This window comes from Balaenoptera musculus, chromosome 2 (genome assembly GCF_009873245.2).
Source record: "Balaenoptera musculus isolate JJ_BM4_2016_0621 chromosome 2, mBalMus1.pri.v3, whole genome shotgun sequence".
Lineage (NCBI taxonomy): Eukaryota > Metazoa > Chordata > Mammalia > Artiodactyla > Balaenopteridae > Balaenoptera > Balaenoptera musculus.
Window position 1 is genome coordinate 164,617,153 of NC_045786.1, and position 18,309 is coordinate 164,635,461.

Sequence of the window (18,309 nt, forward strand, 5' to 3'; positions counted from 1 at the left end):
TTTAAAAAAAAAAAAAAGGGCTTCCCTGGTGGCGCAGTGGTTGAGGGTCTGCCTGCCAGTGCAGGGGACACGGGTTCGAGCCCTGGTCTGGGAGGATCCCACATGCCGCGGAGTGACTGGGCCCGTGAGCCACAGCTACTGAGCCTGCGTGTCTGGAGCCTGTGCTCCCAACAGGAGAGGCCGCGATAGTGAGAGGCCCGCGCACCGCGATGAAGAGTGGCCCCCGCTTGCCACAACTAGAGAAGGCCCTCGCACAGAAATGAAGACCCAACACAGCCAAAAATAAATAAATAAATTAAAAAAAAAAAAAAAAAAAGAATGGTCCAGTGCAGGAGAAGGCTCCTCCCCAGAGCTCTAACAGCCGAAGCAGAGGCCCTGGGGGCTGCAGCTCCCGCAGCAGAGCCGGGCAAGCATCTGGAAGCAGGACGAGTGGCTGGGTGGCTACGCCCCTCACCCTGCCCATCCCCATGCCCGCCAAGGGCGCCACCACTCCTGCACCAGCAAAGCAGAGCAGTTCCTCAACCCCGACACACCGCCAGCTCCAGCTCAGTCCCGCCCGGGCGGCAATCGTGTCGACTGCACAGGGAGAGAAGTTAAAAACGAGAGCACGTAAGGAGAGGCCAAGCGCCCAGACTCTTCAGGGAGGGAGGAACAGTGAACGCTGAAGGCCCCCCCAGCTGAACAACGGCAAGGGTGTGGTCTGTACTCACCTGCACGACTTCTATCCCTCGCTTCCTGTGGAGAAAAACAAAGACACAGGTTACTCCAGCAGGCAGGAAGCATCCTTCCAGAAACTTCACTACGGCCAGCTGGAGGCAGAGCAGCGAGGAGACTGCAGCTGCACCTCTCAGGCCATGGTCCCCAGAACGGCCTTGTTTTCAAGGGGGAGGTTTATGAACTCCTAGCCAGTCCTCAAAGCCACCTTCCGGCTGAAAGAGAGGGCTGGGTGCCCAGAGGAAGCTGGCTGGAGGCCGCTCACGGCCAGCCGTCCCGTACGCCAATCCCGGGGCCAAGGCTTCGTGGGCGCAGCTCCAGCCTGGACCACCCCAAGACCCCACCACCACCGATGGCCTTAACCCAAGCCCCCAACCCCACTCCCTCCCGGGTCAGGTCGGACCCCTTGGCCCAGTCCCTCAGGCCGGCCTCAGCCCATCCCACCGCAGCCCATCCACATTCCCACGTGCAAGAGGCCCCAGGCCCTTCAGTCCTGCCCGGCTGCTCGTCCGCTGCTGGCCATCTCTGCCCCACTGACACCCTGCCCGCCCTCTGAGCCTGGTTCAACCACCACGGTCCTCGCCAATATCCTTCCAGGCCTGGACCTCCCCGTGTCTCCCCACACAATCCCAGGGCCGCCGTGCTCCCACACGCGTGCCCTCACTCACCCCACCCCGTGGAGCCTGGGTTGGGGTCCGCGTCTCCAGAGGAGCACACAAAGGCTCCCTGCCGACTCCCCTACCCTCAGCCCTTACTGCAAGCGGTTCGGGACACGCAGGGCGGCGTGGCATCTCCAAGCCTCGGTCTCCACCCTCCACCCCAGCCTTCAGGACTCGGCTCCGACAGACGCTCTCCCAGGAAGCCTTCCCTGACTCATGATGTCCTCTCCCGGCCTGCACACACCGGGTGAACTTGGGGCACCGCTCCGTGGTTCCGGAGCACCGACGGGCTGTCCCCTGGGGGCGGAGCGCGTGTGGACCGCAGACAGCACGCCAACAGCCCGGGCCGTGCGCGCTTTCCTGAGAAGAGAGGCTGAGTCCCCACAGACGCTCAGAGGAGGCTGTGATCAGGCGAGGTCAGGGCCTGGGGCCCTCTCGCTCTCAATCCCTCCTTGGAGCAGGGTCTGGGCAAGTTCGCTGTGCGCCCGCCTGGCATCCAGACGCCCCTGAACATAGATGCAGGAGCCGCAGCTCGGTTCCTGTGCCCGGCTTGGCCCTTGGGGGATAATACAGATGAAACAGCCATGGTTCGGGCCCCCGGGAGGCTCACAGCCTAAGGGAGGAGATGACACAAAGCCCCAGGGGAACCTCCAGGCCACGGTGAGCAGGCGCGGCACCTCACACGGCACAGCGGGGGTGACGCCCGCCAACCCTCACGGCTGTCACTGAGCTCCTCCAACGAGCACTTCCCAGCACCTTCCGAGCGCCGGGGCACAGAGCGGAAACTCACAAGGAGGCCACCACGTAAGACAGCAAGACGCAGCAGGGGGTGACCAGGTTACACTGCAGGGCGTGCCCGGCTGCCCGGCCCTCCACACCCAACACCTCCCAGGACCCCGGGCCCCGAGGAACCCAATCTGAAAACCACAGTAGTTGATGCTTTCAGGGTCCTCGCCGTCACTCAGCTTTCTCTGCAGTTCTGGAAGGAATGGCAGCCGATATGCATCTGCTTCCATGATTTCATGAGGGGACGGGCTAGACACGACAGCACCGCCCTGGGCCACCAGAGCCCACGGCAGGGGGACAGACGGCGTCACTTGGAACCCATGTCACATCCAGGCGTCGGCTCACAACCCACACCATTCATTTCTGAGCCCTGTGGACACCCCAGAGCCCCTGCCTCATTCCCAGACCGTCCTGGCCCCCAGGGAGCATCGGTGACAGTAACTTGCCACAGTCACTTGGCCTGTGACTGTGACTGGCTAGGTTGGGCTCAGCGTGCCTCCTCACCCTGCCCGTCCCCATCCGCAGCCCTGGATGGGGATCTTCAACAGCTGAGGGGGGAGCCTCAGGTGACGAGTCTCGGGGACAGACAGACGGCCTGCAGGAGACAGGCCCGTGTGTACGTGACCCACACCAGGTGGAGAGGGCTTCTGCCAGGCGCCGGGCCCGGCCTGGCTTCTCCCTCCGAGTTAATTCTCTCGGCATCCAGATTATCCCGGCGCGTGGCTCTCATGTCCTTAGGAAGGCAGCTGCGGTCACTTCCAATCCATCCACATCAGACATCAGCCCAGACAGTTCCCACCCTCCTTACCCCTGTCCTAAAAAACAAACAGGACTCTCCCTTTGAAAACAGACGGGACACATGAAATAAAAGAAACAAAAAAAGTGGTCTCGAGGACAGACTGACAACCTCAAGTGGGGCTGAGCTCCCAGGAGCCAGTGCAGTTTCTCTGCAGCTCAGAGCACCAAGAACAGGATAAACTGCGCCTCTGGCAGAAAAGAGAGGGCTCGGGTCCCCTTTCCACACACATCCGGCCACACGTACACCAGACACCCTCGTGGTGAGAGCAGCTAAGGCCCACTGAGCGCTCGCGGCACCTTCCGCGGTGACTGCCCATTACTCTGACCGGCAAGCTGAGGCCCGGCTGCCTCAGGAGAGTGGGTGCTGGCTCTGCAGCTGGGCTCCCCACACCACGCAGTCATGGCGCAGCTGGCTCAGGAGGTGCCAAGAGGGCAAGCCTGGTCTCCATGCCCCAGGGCCTCGGTGTAATGGAGCCTAGGGACGCAAGTGGAAAACCATGTCCCCTAGGGTGGTGGGATGCCGCGCACCCCATCACCGCCCGCTCAGGAAAATAAGGTATAAGCCTGCCGGGGCTCCCTTCTGCGCCTGAAACTTCTGCAGAACAAAGGTACCAAGAATGTTCATTTCCCGAGCAGTGGGCTCCTGAAACCCAGCCCTAACCAGAAAGTTCAGAAATTGAATCATGACACCAAAGGAGAAGCGGGAGGAGGGGGCGAAGGAGGGAGGGAGACGGGAGGGGGAGAAGGGAAGAGAAACCAAACCTGTCGTCAACTGAGTAAACTGCTCCTCCTGAAAACCCCAGCTCCTCGACCTCACCCCACAGACACACTTGAACGGGCAAAGCGTTTCAGGCTGCGGATGTTAACTGCCACACTGCCCGAGACAGCAAAAGCCTGGCAGCGCCTAAACCCCCCAAGAGGGGCCACTAACAAACTACATGCAGTCAAAGGAATACTATGCAGCAGTTAAAAGAACAAGGAAGTGCTCCAGGCCCCATACTGCATTCGCTATCTCCAAGACACTGCTACGGGAAAGCAACATGCAAACCCTGTGGGCCGCAGACAGTTATCTGGGTTAAGCACAACATCCAGGACAAAAAAGGCATGCTTGCATATATGCAGAACGAATCTGAAAGTACTACCAGAAAATAGTTGTGGTCCAGCCTCTAGTCAAGGGCAAGGGCAAAGGTGGCTGGGAGGTGATGTGAGGAGACTTCCTTTTCACTGTGCACCCTCGTGCATTTCTTGAATTTTGTGCCAGGTGCCTCTAACGCATGCCCCAAAACTAGGGAAATTTATACTTTTTTATTTTTTACAAAATAACAGTTGCCAGCATTCCCAGGGTCTGGCATAAAGTAGATGCCTGATGAAGGCATGGGTCAATCGACCAGTTGGTGACGTGAAGAAGAGGAGCTCAGGATTTATCTAGAAAAGCTCCCCTGTGCTGCTCAGAGAGGAGCTGCCATGACACCCCTTCCGGGGCCACTGGACTGTCACGCATCAGAGCATCCAGTTTGGATTCTAAGCCCATTTAAATACTCGGGCACCGGGGAAACAGATGGGGAGGGAACACACTGCAGTGTTAACTGTGGCTGCAGCAGTAAAGTGATGTGTGGTTCTTTTCATTTTCTGGTAGTTTCTAAGTTTTCGACAATGAGCATAGATACTACTTCTAAAATTATAGAAAAAGTAACAATAAAAGTTAAATAATTAAAGAATTTTACTTAAAACCTGCACCTCAAGAAAATACAGGCTCTAAAATGGTCATTTCCTTGATAAATATTGGATTAATAAGTTTTGGACAGAGGTCTACCTCACAACTCTTAATATAAACGTGCTTTTCCAAAAGCTGGATATCCCATAAGGGAGGATCCATTTTGCAAAAGGGACCTCCCTCTCCAGACGACCAAGGAGAGCATACCCTTGGGGAATTTAAAATACTTACAAAACGGCGTCTCTTTTCAGGGGAGAAGACAGAGCAATCAGAGAAGGCTTCAAGGAGGAGGCGGCATTTGCCATTCGAACAAAAACTGAAGGGCAACTACAGACAGACACTGGGGAGAAGAAGTTAAAGAGGAATAACACAAGGAGTGTCCCCCCCTTCCCAAAAGTCATCTGGGAGTGTGGAAGCATAAGCCCCACTGAGAGGGCAGGCGGGGGCCATGAGAAGTGGATAGAAGATGCAGGCTGGGCACAGCCCAGGGGCCCAGAATGTCACCCCATGGGCCAGTGGCTTCCAAATGCCAGGAGAGATGACTAAGAATGACTCTTGGAACTTGTCAAAAATACTAAATTCAAGGTCCGGTCCCAAAGCCTCTGATTCAGGAGGCAAAGGGCAGGGTCTGAGAGGAACTCGGGGCTCGTGCAGCTCCCAGGTGTCCTCAGGAGCTGCCAGGTGTGGAACAGCCGCTCGTCCACAAGGAGCAACTCCTGCCGCTTGAGGAGCAGCAGGACCAGACATGCCCAGGAAGGGGCGGGGGCTTGTCCGTTCAGGGGCAGCCCCTCCAGGCCTTGGGGACAGGAGTAAAGGTCACGAAAGAACCAGAGCCAGCTGTGATGCTCACAGTCTGGGTGCAGCAGGCTGAGAACACACGCCAGCACCGGGAGGGAGCGTCGCAGGAAGATGGCAACTTCTCCATTTTTTGACCACGGTGGTGCCAGGAGGTGGTCAGAAGCCCCCACTGAGCTGAGCAAACAGTTCAGGCCTGTCTGGGAGGCAGGCAGACGTGAAAGAGGTGGGGGGCGTCCCCACGAGGAGAACGCGGAACCAGACACAACTGTACCTCGTGCCTCACTTTCCTCACCTGTCAAGCGAGGAGAATCCTGGACCCCACCGCACAGGACTGCTGGGCCCACGCTGGGGCTGGGGGCCTGTTACTTCTGTTCTGCCCGGCCTTCCTGCCCTCTCAGAACTGCCCCTCCTCTATCCATGTGATTCTGGTGGGCAAACAGAAAACTGAGGGGCTGCAGCCCCTCCGGGGGTGGGCACGTGGCCTGGCACCTCACTTAGCTGCAGGATGAGTGCGGGACCCAAGCCAGACCAGCCCGGGGCCTTTCCAGGACGGGTCCTGGGGCACTGCCAGCAGCACGAAGGGCACGTCCTGGAAACGTCAGAGGACGCCGTGGGCAGGCTCTCAAGAAGGAGGCTACGCCAGGAGAAAAGGCCAGCACTCCCTTGCCAGAGGGCAAGGCCCCAATCCAGCCGGCCTAGAGCCTGCCCTCTTCGGATTTTCAGTTGTGGATTTTGAGTTTCTGTCACTGGCCACTGTCTTGCTTAATATAGCAGAGCTTAGTAAGAGCAGCACCCGCTTCCTGAAGACGACAAAAATTACCCCAAATGACACGGCGTAGAGAGGGGGGACAATACAGGACAGGAGTCCAGCGAAGAGGACCAAAAGCAAGAGGACTAGAAAAGAGCAAGGTCCCAGAAGCCAGGGAGGCAGGACCATCCAGAGGCACCAGCCCAAACCACTCAGAGGCCACCATAAGGCCTGAGGCTCAGCCGCTGGGTGTGGCATCAGGAAGGGTAACAAGGTACACCTTGGGACACCAGGAGGCCTGCCTCACAGCAGAGCGGGGCCTGCGAAAACCAGCAGCAAGCACAGGACGTGTTGCTGAGCAGCCCCGGGTCTCAGCTTTCACATCTGTTAAATGGGTCTGACCTTTCCAGACCTTCCAGAGCAAGTATGAGAACCGAGGGCTGCGGGCAAGCGAAGCACATGCAATGGTGAGTCAGCAGGGAAGAGGGGATTAGGCCGAGACAGCGGTACCCTCTGACCAACAAGGAAAGAAAAGTCCCGTGACAGCTGGGAGAATTCCAGGTGCTCTGAGAGAGCAGAGCAGCGACCAAAGAAGAGTGAAGTCTGCCAAAAAGGGGGCCCTTGGGTTCATCAAGAATCGCTTTCTTGGGACTTCCCTAGTGGTCCAGTGGTTAAGACTTCGCCTTCCAATGCAGGCGGTAGGGGTTCGATCCCTGGTTGGGGAGCTAAGATCCCACATGCCTCGCGGTCAGAAAACCAAAACATAAAAAAACCCAGAAGCAATATTGTAACAAATTCAATAAAAGACTTTAAAAATGGTCCACATCAAAAATGGTCCACATCAAAAACTACCAGGGACTCCCCTGGTAGTGCAGTGGTTAAGAATCTGCCTGCCAATGCAGGGGACACGGGTTCGAGCCCTGGTCCGGGAAGATCCCACACGCCGCGGAGCAACTAAGCCCGTGCGCTACAACTACTGAGCCCGCGTGCCACAACTACTGAAGCCCACGCGCCTAGAGCCCATGCTCAGCAACAAGACAAGCCACCGCAATGAGAAGCCCGCGCACTGCAATGAGGAGTAGCCCCCGCTCTCCGCAACTAGGGAAAGCCCCCCCGCGCAGTGACGAAGATGAAACGCAGCCAAAAATAAATTAATTAATTAAAAAAAAAAAAAAAAGAATTGCTTTCTCACGATATGCAAAGCCACAGCCACCTGCCTCGCACCCAGGCACAGCAGAGGGCTGGCCACAGCGCACAGCAGAGGAAGGATAACCCCGCTGGGGAGGGAGGCTGGCCAGGCTGCCTCGGAGCAATTTCACAGCAGAGGGGATCAACCCGGAAACACAGGTTTCCCCCACGCCAACGGGCAGGGAGAAAGAAGCTGCACCTGCACCAGAGCTAAAAACCCCTTAGAGACGGGAAGTGTATAATTATATAAGTGGAAAGCCAGGCACATTCACATCCCAGCCATTTGTAGCACAGCTTGGTAATTACCAGATTTCAGGAGCCCCGAATAACAGGCCCTTTAGCACCACGAGGCCTGCAGGCAAACCCCCTGCCCCCGCCTCTCCCCAGCCTGCAGAAGGCAGGGCCCTCGAAATGTCTCCCGAGGACTCAGGGTTCCCCGAATAGGCGGCTGGGCCTTCCCTTTCACCCAAGTGCGCAGAGGGACACGCTGTCCCCACCGCCCCAATGCCACACCGGCATCACGACCTAACCCACGCTCGAGGACAGCTCCTTAGGAGCCCTCCTTGGCTCCCGTCCTCCTCAGAGACCCCACACCCCAGCACAGAGCATGGATGTGAAGGACGCCTGGCTCCGTGCCGCTGACCCCTGCTAGGCTAAGAGCTAGTAAAGTGGACATTAACGGTGACCACCAATATGACAGCTCTCCTCCTCCTGGGCACTCCCCTGGACATACACACACACACACACACACACACACACACACACTCACTCACTCACCAGGCTAGGCACAGCCATGTGGCTTGCTTTGGCCAAGGAAATGTGCACAGAAGTGACCCGTGTCACTCCTGAGTAGAAGCATCCGATGGCCAGTGGTCGGCTCTCCAGCCAGTCCTCCTGGTCCTCAGCAACTGTGGGAGCACGGGGGCACAGACGGCCCCCAAAGCCATCCCAGACCCACTCCTGGAAAGAAACATGGCTGGGCAGCTATGAAGCCAGGCTGGGAACCAGAAAAAACTCTATTAAGAGGAACTTCAGCTTAGCAGTGGTTCTCAACCGGGGCAATTTTGCCCCAAGGGGACATTTAGCAACATCCGAAGACATTTTTGATCGTCACACGTTGGGGAAGTGCTCCTGACATCCAGAGGGTAGAGGCCCTACAAGGCACAGAACAGCCCTTAAACAGAGAATGATCTGCAACACAGTGCCGAGAATGAGAAATGCCGAGATGCAGAGGACCAGCACTGAGCCACCCCAGGGAGGCCGCCAGCCCTGGAGAGTCACACAGGCCCAGAGGGCACTCTGAATGAGCTATAAATAAACCTGTTGTTGCAAACCTCTCAGGGATGCCTGTTATTGTAGCCTAACTGGGCCTAACCTGACTGATCAACGCTCCTTGAGTAAACGGGGCTTGTGCCCTCTGTCTACACCCCAAATTCCTAGCACAGTACCTAGCACAAGGCATTTGGAGGCGCAGCACACAAGGCATCGGGGGTGGGGGGAGTAGCGCAAGTCCCTCCTTTCATCAAACTCCCCCAAGAGAGACCCTATGCTACAAAAACACGCAGGCCTGACCTAACTCTGTGCCTTTGCGCAAGCTGTTCCCTCTGCTGGAATGCCCCTCCTCCTCCGGCAAACTCCTGCTCAGCCATCAGGGGAAGCTCAAACATCATGCTTGCCGAGAGGCTGTTCCCTGCCCCTTCCCTGGGCAGAAATAATGGCTCTTTAGCCACACAGCCATGGACACTTAAAAGACTGCTCTGTGCTCAGTTTTGGGCCGTGAGCCCCTGAGGTCTGAGAGTTTGTTCTTTACTCCAGTGCCCCGTGCCCACCACCGACACCCCCCACCTGGCAGGTACTCTGCAAGCACTTCCTGAATGAGGCTGACGGCCTCCAGTTCATCCCTCAGTGCCCCTGCCAGTCAGCGTCCTCGGTAGCCTGGTTCACTTGTCAGCCTGGTTCACTTGTCGATGGTTTCGTAATTTGGATTTGTCTTCTCTTAGCAGCGCCAGAAAGCGAAATGGCCCAATACAAAGGCAACATACGAAGAGAATTTTAAAGCCAGTGCAAACATTTGAATTGTTTGGACAGCTCCAAGAAAGAACCAGATAAACTGGAAGCTAGCATGTCTTTTTTTCTTGGGGTGGGGTGGGGGGGGGCAGGTGGGAGGTCAGGGGGAATGTAAAACCCTTCCCCTGATTGGACAGTCCCCACCTCCGGTAACTGAAGACCTTCCCCCTGACTAGGTGCCCCACCTGCAGGAGGTGGGCCAGAGGGTCCCCGCCGTGGCATGAGTCAGCGTGTCCCTTCCGACCTAGAACGAGCCCATGGGGTGCCTGGAATTGGCTTTTCCTCATGAACCCAGGATGTGGGCAAGAGGCAGAGCTAGTGACTCACCTTCCCGGCATCTCCAGGAGGAAAACAGAACCACCAGGGCCAAAAGGCCTTTGCTATGGAGGCACATGGCGGCACAGGGGCTGAGGCACTTTAAAACCCCACCCCCTCAACTTTCAGGGTGGGGAAACTGAGGCAGGGGTGGAGATTACCCAAGAATGTGTTCTGCTGCATCCAAAGTGTCACATTTCAGATCAGAAATCGCCCTGACTTTTCATCTGAAAATAAATGTTGAAATTCCCTTAACGCCTCCACTTTTCAATATAAAAATTCTCTACTTGAAATTCTTTTTAGGTCTTTCACTACCCCCTTGCAGGTGCTAAAATTTTTTCCTTCTCGTAATTAAGGATGGGCCCTAGGAGCGGGAGACCCACAGGGGCATCAGGCAGGGCTGGTTCCAGCGCTTTCCCCCACCCCCAGCCCCAGCAGTCAGTCGGCCGGCCTCAGGGCTAATGACTCAGTCGGTTCTCTTCAGAGCAGTTTCTTATTCCCAGGAATGCGAAGTCACTTTAACATCAGCCCAGTGAACAAGGTAAGCTCCAGCAGGAAGGGAGACAGGAATCCCTGTGCTGATATTTCTGCCTTTTGGACCCAGTGGGGGAGGGAGAAGCCTGCCCAAGAAGTTCTGAATTGTTTTTAGCACCTATCCTCAAGGTACCACACGCTCTCAAAGTAACTGCACAAGTGCGCGTCCCAGGACTGCTTCTGGGATGCTGACACTCTTTTACAGGCTGCATTCCAGAGCAGATTAAATATCTCCATCCACCCAGATCCTGCTGCTAGCACTCCCTTACAATTGAAAGCTCCCTCCTGCCCGAGGGCTGGAATCCAAGACCAAGAGAAGGGTTCTTTGAGCCACCATGGTTGGGGGGCGGGGGGAAGCTCTGCCCAGCCGCTGTGCTGGACTCCAAGCACAGGAGCACAGACTTCCCTGTCTGACTGGCATCAGACATTTGCTGGCCCCTCCATCCAGCTCTGGCTGGCCTGGGAACACAGGGACCCCCAAGCCACAAGCCCTGCCTAGAGGTGCCGGTGGCCACGGGGCCCTTGAACACAGCAAGCCCCTGGGGGATGGCGGTGAGCACAGGAAGGGCCCTTGAACACAGCAAGCCCCTGGGGGATGGCGGTGAGCACAGGAAGGTTTCTGAAGACGGCTGCTTGAGCTGAGCCCCAGGGGTGGCCAGGAGGGGGGCTGCCAAGGCGTGCCGGGAGAAGGCTGCCAAGCACCAGCTACAGCTGGGGCAATGCCAGGGCCCCTGGGCACTGGGGTTCCCTGGGCCCCTCTGCCACAGCACCAAGGCTGCTGTCACATCAAAGCAAAGGTGAGGTTAGCCCCAACCCCAATCTCTGAAAACTTAAACCACAAGCACCTTATTCAAATACTTCCCCAACCCCCAACTACTTGCAGGATGGGGGGGGGGGTGGGAAGGCAGACCCAGGGAGTCAAGTAACAACCTTACCCATTGGTCTGTGACTAAGGGCAGGGAGTCAGAGCCTGGCTCTGACCTTGATCTAGTCCCTCCTGACCGGTTCTGAAAAAGGCAGTGCATCAGAACAGTATATTCATTTCCTATTGCTGTTGTAACAAATTACTACAAAGTCGGGCGGAAAATAACACAAATGTATTCTCTTGCAGCTCTGGAGGTCAGGAGTCTAAAACGGGTCAGCAGGGCTGTGCTCCTTCTGGAGGCTCTGGGGAGAAATCATGCCTTTGCCGTTTCCAGTTCTAGAAGCTGCCTGCATTCCTTGGCTTGTGGCCACATCATTCTGACCTCTGCTTCCACTGTCACATCTCCCTCCGACCCTCCTCTTATAAGGACCCCTGTGATGACACTGGGCCCTCCCAGATAATCCAGAATAGTCTCCCATCTCAAGATCCTTGACCTTAATCACATCTGCAAAGTCCCTTTGCTACGTAAGGGACCATATTCACAGGTTCTGAGGACAACTGGGCGGAGGGGGGCATTATTCTGTCTATCCCAACAACAAGGCTCTCGCAGCTCTGCCACCCCCGGAATCTCAGACACTCCCTCAAAGTGCCCACGTGTGGGCTGGTGGCAGATTAAGATTTGTCCAGAGGTTCGTTGGGGATCTCAACAGTCACCAAGGAGGAGGCTGGGGCTCAGCGCGCACAGTGCCCGCAGGACTCCAAAGGGGCAATGGATATAACCAAACACTGACATGGGTCCCTGATGGGAAGAGGCGCCCAGGGCCTGGGTGGCGAAGACCTAAGGCCCCAGGCCTGGAAGGCTTGGTTGTAAATTGGGGGAAGGGGTGATATTCCTGACCCTTGGGTCCACCTCAAGGTCTATGAGAAATGCCCAGACCACCTAGGCCTCCCCACCCTCCGCTCCAAGGCCACCTGGCTCCAGCAAAGGCCACGGCTCCAAGCTGCCAAGTGGATGCAAGAGACACTCCCCAAACTGAGGCGTTTGGGGCCTGAGCCCAGCACCTAGGCACACCGGGGCCAGAGAGGGCCTGCAGAGCCCCCATTTACAGGCCCAGGATGTCAGGCCCTGGCCCCTGCCCACTTCAGATACACTAAGCAGCAAATTCTAGAAACAAGCAGTGGCTTCATCTGGTGCCTCTGAGACCCTCAAATTTCAGGGAAGGTTCCAAAGGCCTGGATACAACCCAAACAAATGATTGGCAACACCTGTAATTCCTGGGCCCCTCACTCCCCACTCAGGGAAAAAGGGGATGGAGGAAGAGGCAGGGGTAGGAGGCGGGGGCCAGGAGGGGCCTATGAGATGTGCAACAATGGCCACTTAGCATTCATTTCAAAGGCTGCATTAGGGGGTGTGACCGTCCTATTTTTTCAAGAGAGGACATTTAGAGAGGTTAAGAAACTCACCCAAACATTATGCTAAGTGAGAAAAGCCAGAGAGCGAAGGACAAATACTCCATGGTATCACTCCTAAGCAGAATCTTAAAAAAAAAAAAAAAAATCAAACTCAAAGAAACAGAGAACAGAATGGTGGTTTCCAGGGGCTGGGGATGGGGCTGGGGGCAGGAGGAAATGGGGAGAGGTTGGTAAAGGGACAAACTTTCAGTTATCAGAAGAATATGGTCTGAGGATCTAATGAATAATACAGTGACTATAGTTGACAATACTGTATTATATAACTGAAATTTGCTGAGAGTAGAACTTAACTGTTTTCACCAAAAAAAGGAAGGGGAGTAAATATGTGAGGGGATAGATGTGTTAATTAACTCAATTAATCCTTCCACAATGTGGAATATCGAATCATCACATCATATACTCTAAATATATTACAATTTTGTCAACTATACCTCAATAAAGATGGAAAAAATACATATGTATTGAAAAAAAAGAAAGAAAGAAAGAAAAGGAAAGAAAAGAAAAGGAACTCACCCAAAGACTCACAGCAAACAAGCCACAGCAGAACCACAGTCTAAGGTCTGGTCTGTCAGCAAAGACCATCCTTGTCCAGTGATCTATGAGGGTGCAGGTCCAGCCAGGTTTGCTAGGGTGAAGCTTCTGGGATTTCTGGAGGAGGAATTGTTCTGGACAGACCTGCCTCTCCTCCCCCCGGCCCAGCCACTGCCCCAAGTCTGGGCTGAAATCCTTCCTCAGACCCCTGACCCCCAGGAGCCTGGAGGAGGGGTGTCATGGCCCCTGGGAGGCCTGAGGGTCAACAGCCCAGAAGGGGCTTCCTGAGGAGCTGTGACTGGCCACAGGCATCCCGAGACCACTGTGCAGTGGGGACAGGACACGCCTGGGTCACCCAAGGCCCAGAGGGAAGGGGAGCCAGCACGCCTGTCTTCCCCTCTCCAAGGGGCTGACAGCTCCTTCAGGCCACTGTGTCACCTGGAATCCACACTTTCCAAGCAGGAGGAACCCTTCCTACAAAGCAGAGGGACAAGGAAGCAGATTTCGGCTCAACTGTAGAAGAGGCTGCCGGCTCCCCAAGCAAGGCTGTCCAGGCAGGTGGTGACCGCCTCGTGGTAGGATGGATTCAAGCCAAGGCTGGCTGCCCGTGTCACAGAAGGGAGACAGGTACATGGGGAAGGGGATGGGGCTAACGTCTTAGGAGGCCTTCCCCATCTCTAAAGGTTTCTGACCCCCAAGGAGAAGGAGCAATCGGCCCTCTGGGCCCCCCGAGGAGGAGAGAACGAGCCCGGGGCCTCAGAGGGCACCACCACCAAAAGCTGAAGCCCCAGAGCCTCCTCCCTGCAGGCAGGCACGTGCCCCACCTCCTTCCTGCCCAGCCTCCCACCCTGCCAGGCTCTGCAGCTGGGAGCCATGGCAACAGGCCCCAAACAGCCGGAGAAATCCCTCCGAGAGCCCCACGCAGGGTGTCACAGCAGCCGCCAACCCGAAGCCAAGAACCGGTGCCCTGGGCAGAAGTGAGAAACACCAAAAAGAGGAAGCCCCGAGTCCAGCCAGAGGAGAAGAACGCTTCAGTGCCAGCAAAGGGCAGCCTCTCCGCCCCAAGAGACACAGGCCTCCGTCCCGAGGGCCACCAGGACCATAGGCCACCATCTTGCCGACCCTGCCCACCTCCCAGGGGTCCAGCCTGTGACCCTCTACATCTAAGACGTGACTCATCCCCTCCCTGCCCCCCACTCCTTCAGCTGCCCTCGCCACCCCCCCCCCCAGCATTCAAGACCTCTGCAGCAGGTGCCCACCTCCTCACGCACCCCATCTGCCCCAGCACACCTGGCTCCGTGCCCTCCCCCACCTGCCCACGCTGGAACATCACCACCCCTGCCCACCATCCACAGCACTGGAAGCCTCTTCCTCACACAGAGGGCAGCCCAAGAAGAAGGTGGCCGAGGAGTCCAAGGAGATAAATCCCAACTGGAAGGGCCAGTAAAGAGTGCCTTCTCCTGAGCTGGGTGCCCCCTTACCTAAGGACAATGCACACAGCCCACTCTGTTCCAGTCCTTGTTGGGGAGCGGGGGGCCCACTTCACTGAGTCAGGATGTTAACCTGCTGGACAATTCTCCAGGAATGACCTTAATTGCCAGGATAAGAACTCAAGATAGAGAAGAATGGGTCCAATTTGCAGGAGGTGGGGAGAGGAGACTGTCTTTTTTCTTTTTTTTTTTTTTTGGCCAAGGTTTTCTTAAACCAGATTCCTCCTGATGGCTTGCTTTCCATCCAAGGCATTCTTTGACTCATTCATTTATTTCATGCCTGTTTCTTGAGCACCTACTACATGGCCAGCATGGTGGACACACACAGTCCTCAAGGAGCTTACAGCATAGAGGCGAGGGTGAACAAGCAAACAACTGAAGTAAGTACAACAAGCTGTGACATGTTCTGAAAGGAACACTCGAGGGACTGACAGAGAAGGGGGGACTGTGCTGAGATCAAAAGGCTGAGGAGCAGCCAGATGTGTGGCGGGGGGAAGAGCCTGCAAAGCAGCAGGAACAGCATGTGCAAAGGTCCTGAGGTAGAAGGAGTTTAGGGCAGCTGAAGAACTCAGAAAAGATCATGGAGGCTGATCCATGGTGAGGATCGAGAAGGGCAGGAGGTATGTCTGGGGCCCTGAGGGGCTGTTTTTGTACCATTTGCATCCCTGAGCAAAAAATTTTCTTTTTGCTTAAGCTCATCTGAATTGGGTTTTCTGTCACTTGCATCCACAGAATCCTACAACATCCTACAACAATGCATCATATTCTATCACCTTCTCCACCAACCTGGGCCTCAATCTGGAAAGCAAACACTCCCACCCATCCAGTCGCCCAAGCCAGAGCCTGCACCACCCTCCACGTATCTCCCGCTGCCCCATCAGTCACCAAAGAGAGGTTTCATTTGGGCCTCCAGACAGCCAAGGGCTGGTGGTCCCTCTCCCATGGAGGTGGCCTACTGCATGCTGGGAGGAGGGGCAGGAAGAGAAAAGCAGATGGTCTCTCGGCTGAGGGAAAAAGAGAACCCCCAATAACACTGGCTGGCTGATTGCATATAATTATGAAAGAAAAACGTTATTTAAAATTAGTTTCCCAAATGCGAATATAATTTCAAGCGTCCCTTGCAGTGTGATTACAATGTCAGCCCAAGGAATGTTTTACCACCAGCACAGATCATTCAGGCCCCTGCAGGCAAAAAATAACGAAGCCAACAGGGGCACCACTGCTCCCCGAGAAGCACTCCCAGCTGCCCAGGGGAAGCACCAGCCCAGGAAACCCAGCCCAGAACCAGCCCGGCTCCCCTCCACATCTGGCTCAGGGCCTTCCCCAAGAAGGCAAGAGGCATGTCTTTCTTCTTTTTTTCTCTATCTTTAGGGTCTTTGATGTTCAGACTCAAATCCCAAGAGCAGCCAGTTAATAATAACAAGGACAGCTTCAGTCTCTGTATGCCTCCTACACCCAGGTGCTCTACTCTGTGCCTCAGTTTTCCCATCTGTAAACTGGGCATGACAATGGAGTGTAATTCACAGCGTGCTGAAGACTGAATGACGCCCGGGCAGCCAGTCAACAAGCCTCCCTCTCCCACTGAAGCCTCAGAACAGCACTGCCGGTTCTACAGACGTGGAACCTGACCCTCAGAAAGGCTACACGAGCTCTTCGGCTAGTGGCTGAGGAGCAGGGATGCAAACCCAGTTCGGCCTGAGTCCAAACTCCACACTCTTGTCACCTGAGTGCTTGTTGGGCTCGGGGGGTGGTGGAGAAGGGGCCGCTCCAAGCTCCTCAGTGTGCCCCTCCTGGCAGAGCTGCCAGGCCAGCGTGCACTCTGACCTCAGCCCGCAGCCCGGCTCTCCCCAACCTTGGCACACAACCCTCTTCGGGACTCTGGGTTTTAAAACGCCACAGGCTCTGGCTGGGCGGCTGACTTCCACTATTCCCCTCTCTCCCCAGGGGATGTCTTTTAGCTCTGGGCCCTCTGCCTCCTAGGGTCCCCCCATTTTATACACAAGAACCAAGGCCCAGAACTGAGAGGGACTTGAGGTCACAGGGAGGTCACACCCAGGATGAGCCTGGAACTCAGGAGGTGGGGGGCACCACACTGGCATCCCCAGTCTGCACCAGCACCCAAGGAAGGGAAAGGCTATAAGAGCCCCATTTCAAAGATGAGAAAATCGAGGTTTGGAGAAGTATAAAGGGATAGGTCCAGGGTCTCCAACAAGGGAACAGGAGAGCCATGACCCCCAGGCCAGAGAACCAGCCACACGGCGTGCCCACAAGCACACTGCCACGCGGGCCTCGACGGATGTGTGAGGACAGTGAGCCACCAGAGAGGCCACCAGAGCAGGCCACACCCACACCTGGTGGCTGGGTGGCAACAAAGCCAGCCTAGCGGTGGTTCTCACTGGAAGCGATTTTGCCTCAGGGGACATGTGGCAATGAGTGGAGACATTTTTGGTTGTCACAATGGGGGAAGGGGTGGCACCCAGTGGCTGGAGGCCAGGGATGCTGCTACATCCCACAGTCCACAGGACAGTCCCTAACAAGCAGAAGGATCCAGCCCGAAATGTCAATCGTACCAAGGCTGAGGAACCCTGAGCTACAGAAATCTGTGAACAAGGATTTGGATCTTCCTGGACATGGGGTTGGTTCAAAACAACAAGACTTGGGCTTCCCTGGTGGCGCAGTGGTTGAGAATCTGCCTGCCAATGCAGGGGACACGGGTTCGAGCCCTGGTCTGGGAAGATCCCACATGCCGTGGAGCAACTAGGCCCGTGAGCCACAATTACTGAGCCTGTGCGTCTGGAGCCCGTGCTCTGCAATAAGAGAGGCCGCGGTGGTGAGAGGCCCGCGCACCGCGATGAAGAGTGGCCCCCGCTTGCCGCAACTGGAGAAAGCCCTCGCGCAGAAACGAAGACCCAACACAGACATAAATAAATAAAATTAAATTAAATTTAAAAAAAAAAAAACAAGACTTTCAAATAAATAAATATGCATATGTGTGTGTGTGTATGTGTGTGTGTATTTATGTAAATATGGATATAGGTATGCACACGTGTTTGCTTGCATTTGCTAGAATATCCTGGAAGCATAAAAAACTAGGAACAATTCCAAGGGGGAAGCTAGGGGTGAAGGGGCACAGCTAGGATGAGACCCTTTGCAATCTAAGTCCTTTCTTGCCTTTTGATTTGAATCGTGTGACTATATTGTCTATTTCAATACATTTATATTCTCTGAAAATAAAAAAATAACACTTCCCTGTATGTAGAGTCTCTTTCAACTACTCAGCCTCTGGTTTGAAAGCCTCTGGAGCAGGACGACCTGAGGTCAGCCTTCCCAAACGTCTTCCTGACAACACCGTGATTAGATCCTGGATTCGGATGCCCACAGAGGCACGAGGACAAACCCCAGAGAGTTCCACACACCCCCTGATCTGCCCCTCCGAGCCTGTCCCCACAGGGCAGGGCTCCCCACCCCCAGCTGTCTCCTCTTCATACTCGCCACCACCTGTGCCCCCAAAATGACGCTCATAAAAGCAGGACTCTCTTTACTTCTTTTTTTTTTTTTTAATTTATTTATTTATTTATTTATTTATGGCTGCATTGGGTCTTTGTTGCTGCGTGCGGGCTTTCTCTAGT

The 18,309-nt window shown here is 55.5% G+C and overlaps 1 protein-coding gene across 3 annotated transcripts in view; it reads right to left on the bottom strand.

The window, feature by feature from the left end:
- The window catches only part of ITPK1 (inositol-tetrakisphosphate 1-kinase), a 161,124-nt gene that overhangs the window by 119,855 nt on the left and 22,960 nt on the right, over positions 1-18,309 (bottom strand). For 2 of the 3 annotated variants that reach the window (XM_036843563.1, XM_036843561.1), the window contains exon 2: positions 711-735. The exons of the other annotated variant lie outside the window; for it this stretch is intronic. Coding sequence is in view for 1 of the 2 variants with exons in the window: in XM_036843561.1 (XP_036699456.1) it covers positions 711-735 (25 nt within the window). In the remaining variant the exon portion in view is untranslated. The remainder of the gene's footprint in view (positions 1-710; positions 736-18,309) is intronic. 3 annotated transcript variants of the gene reach the window in all.